The sequence below is a fragment of the Beta vulgaris genome, chromosome 1, assembly GCF_026745355.1.
Source record: "Beta vulgaris subsp. vulgaris cultivar EL10 chromosome 1, EL10.2, whole genome shotgun sequence".
In the NCBI taxonomy this organism is placed as follows: Eukaryota; Viridiplantae; Streptophyta; class Magnoliopsida; order Caryophyllales; family Amaranthaceae; genus Beta; species Beta vulgaris.
In genome coordinates this window covers 3,355,104-3,367,124 of record NC_079202.1, presented here as the reverse complement: position 1 = coordinate 3,367,124, position 12,021 = coordinate 3,355,104, and the positions used below count along the sequence as shown (strand labels likewise).

Genomic DNA, 12,021 nt, shown 5'->3' with positions numbered 1-12,021 from the left:
GTACACCCCCCATCGTTGCGCCATCCAGAATCCCCCTCCGCAACCCCACCCCTCCCCCCACAGCTCCCCCTCCCACCTAGCCAAGGTTTCCAGCGCCCTAAAGCATAAAGATAGGAGAGAGAGTAGTAGATAACAAAAATGGAGAGAGAGGGGGTTGCATAGGGGGTTCGCGGTGGGTGGGGTGGACGAAGGGAGAGGAGAGAGGGTAAGAGCGAAGGGGGTGTGGAGGTAAATCCAACAAGATCCTATATGGTTATATTTTTCCTTACATAAAAATCACAAGAGGTAGTGAAAATGTGATGAATAAATAGTGTAAAAATTTCAATGATTGCAAATAGAAAAAGAACAAAGGAAGTATATTTCTAGGCAACAATATTACTAAAGTGTACTGAGTATAGTATTTGAAATGATACTCAAGATTTGAGCTTAAACTCTATATAGCATATTTTTTTTTATATAAAAACGAATATAAAAATAATAATATGTAATTAAAAAAAATTCAAACTAATCAAAACTTTTTAACTTTTATGACTTTAATCAAGATAATTCACCAAAGGTTTGTAATACTCGTCATGTTTCACTTATTTTAAAAAATGCAACTTTCGATAAGTTAACTGTAGGACTAATAATAAATTTACTTCTAAAATAAAAGGAGTAATAAATTTGGATATGTTAAGTTTATGGCCAAAAAGAGGCCTACCAAAATTCAATTTATAACTACAAAAAGCTATAAATTAAGGACAATAAATTTTAATAAGTTGAGATAGATTAAGTTCATGGTCAAGCAAGTAAATTCTAATAATTTATATTAATTAAGTTCAATCCCATTAATTAAGTTCCTAGTATAGTTAAATTTAGTTCAACCCTGATAAGTTCATATATGCAAAATTAAATGAATTTAAGACTATACCTAAGTCCTGGAAATTTAAATATATTTCCTAGTTGCTCAACTCGACTCACCAACATCTCGAGTGGAGCTCGAGTTCCTTCGAACTCACTAGAGTCGAGATTCGATCGACCTTTAACCGAGTCGATCTCGATTAGCTTGCGAGTTGTCTCGTCTTATTGCCATCCCTATTCATAATATCCATAAGATTCAGGTTCCAAAATATAGATTGCTAGCTTTCATATTGCATAGTTTTAAAATAAAGTAAAGTTAAAAGGCACGCGAGTGTTAAATTAGGTTTAATTTTTGTCCCCCTTCTCATTCATCATCATATTATATTTATCTCTATTATATAAGGGGAGGGGGGAGTAATGGTGTACTCTTTTGAAATGTCTATTTTGTCCCCCTTCCCTTTATAAATTACAAAAGGAATGTCAAAATCAAGATCGACACTCAAAGAAAACCGTCAAAAATTAATTTACAACACTCTCTCACAAATCTCTCATAAATCACTTAAAAGAAGAAACTTAACAAATCACTCATACAATTGAGAAAATCACGTTATAAAAATCACTCAAATCACTCAAATAATCAGAAAACTTTATTAAAACTTAAAATTAACATACAAACTAAAACTGATAACCTAGAACATTAATACATACAAAAATATTTACAAAAATTTACTTACAAATCACTATTCTCAAGAACCATTTACAATTATTGGTGGGTCATGATAAAAAATAATAGAGGTGTATGTATTTGTAGTGAAATCAAAATTTAGAAGTTAGACAAAGAAAAAAATATTTACTTTTTTATAGTATTTCCTATATATAATGAAACTTTTACATATATTTGACTATCTTTTTCTATATATAATAGCGATAATTATTAAGGAAAAAGGTTTATGAAAATATCATTCAAGAATTAAAGTACAATATATCTCTATTATATGAGGGAAGGGGGGAGCTATGATGTTCCGAATGAAGAGATTATGTTACCCCCTTCCCATTCTAAATTACAAATTCACTTACAAATCAAAAGGGGCTTCAAAATAAAAAAATACCAAAAGTATAATAATAACTATCACTCACAAGTCAACTAAAATAATAAAATTGTATAATTTACGTTATGCAAATCTCTAAAATGAGGAAACTTTACAAAAACTTTAAAATTCACTTACAAACTACAACCTATGAAAAAATTGACTTGAAATCAAAGTGTCCACTTTCTTTACAATTTATGAAGTATTGTACTTAATTCAAAAATCAACTAAAAAATTATAATATTAGAAATCATAAATAAATTCACTAAAATTTATATTTTGTTCATAGAATTTAACTTTGAAAAGTAAAAAAAAAAAAAAGAATGGTGAGAGACTTAAGTGACAGAAACTAAACCAATCAAATTTTGCAACTAAAAAAAATTATACTTCGTATGTCTAATGTTCAAATTTTGACTCTTATGCCGAAGAAAATCGAGTTTCTGTTTCGAAAAAAAATTCAAGCACGCATCGCGTGCAAAAAATTCTAGTTCTTAATAAGCGAAAGCTCTCTCCTCTCATTTTATGTAACAACTAGTTTTTTTTTTCGGACGATGTCTCGTTTCAGTTACAATCAATAAATATATTATTATTTTTAAATTTTTAAATTTATTTTTCTATTTTTTTTTTGTATATTTTGTTCATTGAAAAAATTCACGTCACGATGTGATAAGTAAAAATGATTGAAAGTCTTGAGTTTGAAAACAATACCTATTAAAAGAAATTGTAGTAAAAGAATATGACATCAATATTCTCTTGTAGGTTAAGTTACAAAACTTAATTATATTTTATTTGAAATATTAAACAATAAAGTCGTAGTGTATTGATGGTTAAACTCTTACTTTTCGTTTCAAAGGTCATGCATAGTATAGATGTTTTTATTTTATTTGATTGTTATATATACCCATATATTAATTTATGATAAATTTTTGTATATTATTATTGGTTTTGTATATTGAGATAAATTTCATGAGTTGAATTGTTCTTTATTAATTCGAGATTATTTCTATTGTAAATAATCATGTTTACAATTGTAAATAATCATGTTTCCATAAAAAGAAAGAATTTGTCTGGTAAGAAACCGCCTACTTTTAAATTAAAATTAGGCAATGATGAGTCCAATATTAAAAAGAGAATAAGTCCAATAGTGGCTAGGTTAATTTCTTATGATGACTAATTTAATCTATATAATGACTATGCCTACTTTTATATTAAAACTAAACCGTCTCTTTTATTAGTTTTTGAAAAACAAAAAAGATTAAAGACGATATAGAAATGTCTGGTGGCTTTGTGTTATTTATTTATCATTTTATCTGAGAGCATTTTGTTAAGTTTGGTTGTTGGTTGTTTTTGTTGCACGAAACTATGAAAGACAGGCTTTTGTATCTCCTTCTTGAATATTTTATATTTTCTTTAAATAATGAATACTTATACAGGAAGTGTCTAGAGAAATGCATAGAGTAGTCCATATAAAGTTCATATCAATTTTTTATATTACATTCCAACAAAAATAAATAATACTTCTATAAAAACTGAACAACTTTGTTATAAGATTTTATCTAAAATTGTCATTTACAATATGCAACTTTGTTAGAAAATTCAACTAAACAAGTAGTAGTTTCATCAAGTATGTAGACGGTAGAGTGATAATGTTATGGCAATAAATCCTTTCTACATCGGTTGAATTTACATTTTTTTTTTTTTTTTTTTTTCATTTCAACTCTAAAATATCTCCAATCGCCTCTTTCGTAGGCGGGACGGTGCCAGTGGGAGGTAATTACAATTAAACATGTGAATTTACAAAACTAACTGCTTATTTCAAACCCCCTCAAAAAAAAAAAAAAAAAAAAACTGCTTATTTCAAAAAATTAAAAATTGAAAATTTTAAAAACAAATGTAAATCAAATAATTACTCGAGTATTTTGATGATGTTGGACATAAGAACGGTAAAACAAATCTACATTGAAACTGTATGACGTAAATTTTCTCTATTTGATATACCTTCGGATTGATATTTACTTACCAGTAAAGTTCTTTTGCCAAGCTTTTGAAGCTATTGTTTTTGAAACACTAGAGATTCCATTCAATATCTTTGTTGTTATATCAATACATCATGAATTTTTTTGTCCCTTTGATAAACTTTATAAATAATCTCTATTTTATAAGTTTATACTAGATGTTATTACATAGCTAATTTAATTCCCATAACGATTTCGCACGCATCGCGTGTATATAAGACTAGTACAACCTAAATAGAAAATCCTACTTCAACTCAGTTTAGGAAAACCAATCCTATTCCTAATATACATCACATAATAGAGTCCTAACACCCTCTCTCAAGTTGGAGCGTGCAAATTTTGAACACCCAACTTGGATAACAAAAAGTCAAACTGAGTCCTACCAAGCGATTTAGTAAAAAAATATATGTCAACTGAAACTTAGTAGGAACATATGACAGACTCATTAATCCTTCAGTCACAAGATCACGACCAAAATGACAATCAACCTCAATATGTTTAGTCCGTTCATGGAACACTAAATTTTTGACAATATATAACGCAGATTGACTATCATAATATAATATCATCCCTACGGGATGCTAAACTCCAAGATCACCAAGGAGCTGCTTTGACCATTTTAATTCACAGACAATGGCAGCCATAGATCGATATTCAACCTTGGCAGACGAATATGACATTGTAGGCTACTTCTTAGTCTTCCTGGAAGCAGGAGAATATCCCAACAATACAAACCATCCACTCAAAGACCGCCTAGTAATAGGACAACTAGCCCAATCAAAATCACCGTCAGAACGAAATAATGCTCCCTGCCTTGGATTTTTCTTCAAATATCGAACCACTCGTAGAGTGGCCTCCCAATGGACAACTTTAGGAGTCTGCATAAATTGTGACACAATGTGAACAGAATATGCCAAATAAGGCCTAGTAACAGCAAGATAAATCAACCTGCCCATCAATATGTGATATCTCTCTGCATCATCAAACAAAGGACCATCAGCCAAAGTGAGCTGATAGTGCTTGTCCATAGGAAACTCTATTGGCTTGGCACCCAATAAGCCGGCCTCAGATATGATATTCAAGGCATATTTTTGTTGACTCATAAATATTCCCTACGGTCGCCTGTCAATTTCAAGCCTAGGAAATATTTCAATGCGCCTAAATCCTTCATTTTAAAACACTTTCCAAGGTAAACTTTGAAGTTTAGTAAAGCTTCCCGAACATTCCATGCAATAATCATATCATCCACATAAATGAGAACATTCAGCTGAAGTTGTCCCCTGGTCAAAGTAAACAAGGAATAGTCAAAATAAGATTGCTTAAAGCCATAGGCTTTTAGAGCAGTGGCTAATTTGGCAAACCAACATCAAGGCGCCTACTTCAAACCATACAATGATTTCTTCATCCTGCATACCATATTAGTGTTCCCTCCCTGAAAGCCGGGAGGAATTTTCATATACACTTCCTCCTCCAAGTTGTGGTGGTGGTGGGAAGAGTAAAGCTCCACTGCTAAGTGAAGGATTATGATCAAGGTTTACATGAGCAGTATTGGTTATCTTGGGTTGGTAAGGTTTGGGTATAGAGTTCCATTTTGGTGCAGGGGAGGGATTAGGTTTGGGTTTGGGCGAGAAAGGTTTAGAGTTTTGATTTCTCTTTGGGAACCCCCCAACAAACCAACACTTATCATCCGTATGACCTTTTTAATGCATACATTACACACAACCACATTGCTTTGAACATTCATAACAGTATAGTATCATCAATTTTGGGTCTGTGCAAGAGGTCTCTGTGGGCCTTCTTTTACATTAGGCTGCACAGGCAGTCTCAACACTTGGCAAGGGTGTCAACATTAGCAACTGACTTCTTTAATGGCTATAAACATCATCAACACCATTTTAAAACTGAAACAATCCAGACTCTTGTTTATAAAGGTCAATGGTCTTAAGAAGGGTTTTCACTTCAGCACTAGGTTCAGCTATAACAGGCAACATGCTTAGTGTGTCCAATTCTTCCCACATTGCTTTCATTGAAGTGTAATAATCATTCACATGTACAACATTTTATTTAACTTCAAACAAATCTTTATTTAGTTTATATTTGCGTGAACCATTAGTGAGGGAAAAATGTTTTTCAAGATTCAGCCAAATTTCTCTAGAGCTAGTCATGTACATTACAAACTTTCTAATAGCAGTAGAGAGATTGGTAGTGACCAGTCATTTACCATGCTATTGCAGGTTTCCCAAAGTTCATCTTTGGTTCATCATCAGTTGCAATAGTGACAGCTCCTCTGACAACCCAAGCTTGCGTTTTCAAGTGAGATTTATCTCCATTGTCTAGCACTAAGACATGTATTCTAAAGACCCTTGAAGTTTTTCAATGTGAATGGAGGTTGCACTGTCTAAAGAATGAAGAAAGAGTGGGTTCAGCATATCTTGGAAGGATATTCTTCCTGCTACCATTGTGATGAATGAAGTAATAGAGGAGGAGGAGGAGGAGGAGGAGGATGATGAGGATGAGGAGGAGGAGGAGAAGAAGAAGAAGAAGAAGAAGAAGAAGGAGAAGGAGGAGGAGAAGAAGAAGGAGGAGAAGAAGAAGAAGAAGAAGAAGAAGAAGAAGAAAGAAGAAAGAAGAAGAAGAAGAAAGAAGAAGAAGAAGAAGAAGAAGAAGAAGAAGAAGAAGAAGAAGAAGAAGAAGAAGAAGAGAGGAGAAAATATTAGATTTTTGGATAATAAAGAGAAGAGAGGAGTTGATTGCTTTGGATTAAGAGAGCAAACGACGCTGGAAAATCAATTTTTTAGGGTTTTTTAAAGGAAGATCAGAATTTTTCGGGGAGTCTATTAATCCACTGTGCATTGTGGTGGTGGCTCTGATACCATGATGACTGAATAAATCAGAGAATATCGAGCACACCCATAGAGGATATTCAGAGAATAAGAAGAGAGAAGAGAAAGATGATCTATATTAACTAACTCCCAAAATGATTCAGCAGTTGACACTACATATACTATATAGAGAGAGTTAGGAACAAACGAAATAGGTTAAATCATTTGTCAAATAGAAAAATATCTAGACAAGAGCTCAAATGACTGCGTTGTCCTTAATAGATTCGCTATAGGTAGGCTGATATACATCATTCAACATTATTTATTTACTCTCTTTTTTTCACAGTTTGTTGTGCATTCATTAGACTTGATTTAAATTAACCACTCCGCCAATTGACTTAATGGTTCATATACTTAGGGTAAGTTTATCCCTCAGACTCAACAATACACTTCAGACTCTGTCACATCAGTTTTCCACTAACTCAGACTTACTTCAAACTCTTTATTTATACTTTTATATTTTATCCCCAGACTCTAATCAAGACTCAATTATTCATCAAAACATAATCTAATTATATATATATTAATTATATTATATATATTATATATAATATATATTATATATATATATATATATATTATTATATATATATATATATATATATATATATATATAATTGCTTTGATATTTTTAAAAACTCACCCAATCAATATTTGATATTTGGCAAGGGTGAGTCTTAAGTTGAGTTTTGGAAAACAAAACTCAACTCAAGACTCTCCCTAGTCTTGCATTAGTTTATCTCTAAGACCCATGAAAATCTTGTCTCAAGACTCTCTCAAGACTCCCTCAAGACTCCCTCTAACACTAGTGATATTCACACCTTTATAAACGTTTATATGTCTCAATTCGAAACTTGATCGTTTTGAAATATTTTAGATCATACTCATAAAAGACAACTTCTTGTATGTGATTTTTTAAAAAGTAGACTACTTTTGAGAAGAAAAACTATATAGTACTTATAGATTCCAAAAACATAATAATTTCGTCATAATTCAATAGATCTATGAGGAATTAATCATTAGGATTTACAAAAACTATAACAAACCACGAGGAATAAAATATTATATGGAGCTAGCAAATGTGAATACCCCGCCACTATCATTTGTCTTTCGCCCCCCCTCTTCAAAATTCAGTTGTTATCACACTTTGCTTAACATTTCTACTTAGCCCAACTAGCTTAGGCAACCATCCTTCCTAACAAACTTCCCCACCCTCACCTCACATCACCATTCACCACCACCATGCCACCACAACTCCCCTGTTTCTTCCTCTTCTTCCTCCTCCTCCTCTGTTTTTCCAGCTCCACCGAGCTCGACTCCCTCCTCACCCTCAAATCCTCTCTCAAATCCTCCAACTCCACCCTCTTCTCCACATGGATTTCATCCAACCCAATCTGTGATTTCCATGGCATTTCCTGCAACAACGCTGGAAATGTCATCGAAATCGATCTCTCGAAACAGCGCTTATCTGGCACGCTCCCTTTCGATACCATCTGCTCCCTCCCTTCCCTCCAAAAACTCGCTTTCGGGTTCAACTCTCTCTCCGGAGCCATCTCCTCCCACCTCAGAAACTGTACTAATCTTCAGTACTTAGATTTGGGTAACAATCAATTTTCTGGATCATTCCCTGACATTTCACCTTTGAGTGAATTGAAGTATTTGTACCTAAATTTAAGTGGCTTTTCTGGGATTTTTCCTTGGAATTTTCTCTCCAATATGACTGGCCTAATCCAACTCAGCCTTGGTGATAACCCTTTTGACATAACACCATTTCCAAAGCAAGTTACTCAATTAAAGGAATTAAATTTGCTTTATTTAACCAATTCCAGTATTTCAGGGTCAATTCCACCTGAAATTGGAAACTTATCTGAGCTCATTAATCTTGAATTATCTGATAATCATCTATCTGGGTCAATCCCAATACAGATTTCCAAACTCAACAAACTATGGCAGCTTGAGCTCTACAACAATAAACTCACCGGAAAATTGCCTGTTGGGTTTCGAAACTTGTCGAATTTGGCGCGCTTTGATGCTTCTAATAATAACTTAGAAGGTGATTTGTCTGAGCTCAAATTCTTGAACAAACTAGTTTGGCTTCAACTCTTCGAGAATAATTTCTCCGGCGAAGTTCCGGCCGAGTTCGGAGATTTTAAGAATTTGGTGAATTTATCTCTGTATAGTAATAAACTCACAGGAGAACTTCCCCAGAAACTTGGTTCTTGGGCTGATTTTGATTTCATTGATGTTTCGACGAATTCGATCTCCGGTCCAATTCCACCTGATATGTGTAAAAAAGGGACGATGACGAAGCTTCTGATGCTCGAGAACAAGTTTTCCGGTGAAATTCCGGCGAGTTATGCAAACTGTAAAACGTTGACTCGGTTCCGAGTTAGCGATAACTCGCTGACTGGAGAAGTTCCTGGCGGAATATGGGGACTGCCTAATGTGAATATTATTGATGTTGCTGATAATCAACTCAGAGGTTCCATTACCTCGGATATTGCTAAGGCGAAAAATCTGGTACAAATCTATGCTGCCAACAATAAGTTATCTGGGGATATTCCGCCGGAGATCGCGGGCGCTTCGTCGTTGCTTTGGATTGATTTGAGTAATAATGAACTCACAGGAGAGATTCCTGATAGTATTGGTAAGCTTAAAATGTTAAACAATCTGTACTTGCAGAAGAATCAGATTTCTGGTAATATCCCTGCTTCTCTTGGGGAATGTTTTGGTCTTAATGCTGTTGATTTAGCTCAAAACTCATTTTCTGGTGAAATTCCTACAACTTTAGGTTCTTTACCTACTTTGAATTCCTTAAATTTGTCGCAAAATGAGTTATCTGGTTTCATTCCCAATACTCTTTCATCTCTTAAGCTTAGTCTTCTTGATTTGTCCTACAATAAGTTATCTGGTCAAATCCCGAAATCTCTGTCCATTGAGGCTTTTAGAGGGAGTTTTAGTGGGAATGATGGGCTTTGCAGCTCACATTATAAGAACTTTAGGCCATGTTCATCGAGGTCGTATCGAGATTATCACACGTTTATTATATGCCTAATCTTGGGGTTAGCCATCTTGGTTGTTTTGAGCGGTTGTTACTTGTACACAAAGTTGAGTGGTGCTAGGAAGGATCACAAGCGGTCTTTCTCATTGAAGGACGATTACTCGTGGAATATGAAGTCGTACCATGTGTTGTCCTTCACCGAAGAGGAGATACTTGATTCCATTAAGCCCGAGAATTTGATAGGGAAAGGAGGGTGTGGGAGTGTTTACAAGGTCTCACTTAAAGACGGGAAGGAGTTAGCAGTTAAGCACATATGGAATTTCGATTTTTCCGATCATATGAAAGTTAATCGTCCGAGCACTCCAATGTTAGATAAGAAACGTGGGAGTAGTAGGAAGATCAAGGAGTTTGATATGGAGGTCGAAACTTTGAGTTCAATTAGGCATATCAACGTTGTGAAGTTATATTGTAGTATTACTAGTGACGATTCGAGCTTGTTAGTATACGAGTACTTGCCAAATGGGAGCTTGTGGGATAGGCTACATAGTAGCAAGAAGTTGGGATTAGATTGGCAAAGTCGATATGAAATTGCTCTCGGTGCTGCAAAAGGGTTAGAATACCTTCACCATGGGTACGAGAGACCGGTGATTCACCGCGATGTAAAGTCCAGCAATATATTGTTGGATGAGTTTTTGAAGCCTAGAATTGCTGATTTTGGGCTCGCAAAGATTGTTCAAGCGAATGCTAGTCGTGAATCAACTCACGTCATTGCGGGAACACACGGCTACATTGCACCAGGTAAATTCTATACTTCCACAGATCTAGTATAATAGTAAAGATATACTAAATATATAGTTGGAGTTGCTATTACAAAGAGCCTCTTTTTGAAATTCATCTTATGTCCATTATATATGAGGGATTTTTGACAATTCTTCTAGTTAAGTAGTTAGTGCTTGAGGTAAATATTGTAATTAATATTGACATCCTTGGGTTTACTTCCGTGTGCAGAATATGGATACACATACAAAGTGAACGAGAAGAGCGATGTTTACAGTTTTGGAGTGGTTCTAATAGAATTGGTAACAGGAAAAAGGCCAATTGAGCCAGAATTTGGAGAGAGCAAGGACATCATTAATTGGGTCTCTAGCAAGTTGAAGAACAGGGAAAGTGTGTTTGACATAATAGATTCAACCATTGCGTCACCCTTGAAGGAAGAAGCAATCAAGATTTTGAAGATTGCAATCCTTTGCACTGCGAGACTCCCAGAGCTTAGGCCAACAATGAGGAGTGTGGTGCAAATGCTTGAGGAAGCTGAACCATGTCAATTGGTGAGCATCGTTGTTGGTAAAGATGGGGCAAAGAAAATAGAGGAAGGTAAAGAGCAGTTCTAAGCTATTATCTAGCTAGTTTTTGGTGCATAGGGAGCCACAAGGGCAGTAATGTGGATGAAATTCAATCTCGAATCTTGGACACCACTTCCCAAGATTTTAATCAACTAAATTAGTTGGCATCCACAACTATTATCTAGCTAGTGACTTAGCCTCCAACATATTTTGAAAGTGACATTGCTTAAATTAAGAAATCCTAGCATGGGAGTACAAGAAGGATTCATCACTATCCTAGCTTATGAGATCAGATTCTAGAAGGGAGTAATGCAAAGAATTTGTAACATATATATTTGTATATGGTAAGAATCCAAGTTTTATTCTTGTGAAATTAGTAGCTTCCAATATAGAGTATGTAGTTCTTGTATAATAGGGATGTAAAGTAGCAATTAGCCAACTCACATATCTCTCCTATTTCACCTTCATGTTTTCTTTTCTACTTGTATATGGTGTTGATGCAAGAGTTCAATAAAAGCCCATCTCAAGAAAATGCATTTTGATGAGGCTTTTGTAGGATGTAATCTTCAAATAATATAGTGGCACAATTGATGCATACTCGCTCCGTTTCATTTTAATCTACACACTTTGATATTTTACACTATTCACAAATTTTACTTTGACCATCATTTGTGATTAATACGCGTATGAAAATATAGTCATATGTGGGATCTTGTTAGATTCATCATAACATGTATTTTATTAATATGTACTTTTTACAATTTTTACAAATACAAAACTAAAGATATATATCCTCAAAGTTTAGCATTGACATGCGTGAAAAGTGTAAGTGTGTAGATTAAAATGAAACAG

General features: G+C 34.3%; 1 protein-coding gene across 1 annotated transcript; it reads left to right on the top strand.

Moving 5' to 3' along the window:
- Positions 1-7,846: 7,846 nt before the first annotated feature.
- Positions 7,847-11,766, top strand: LOC104884759 (receptor-like protein kinase 7). The gene is made up of 2 exons (XM_010669447.3): positions 7,847-10,624; positions 10,835-11,766. Exons 1-2 carry the CDS (start codon positions 8,068-8,070, stop codon positions 11,215-11,217), a joined length of 2,940 nt encoding a protein of 979 aa, XP_010667749.1. The 5' UTR covers positions 7,847-8,067; the 3' UTR covers positions 11,218-11,766.
- Positions 11,767-12,021: the final 255 nt, after the last annotated feature.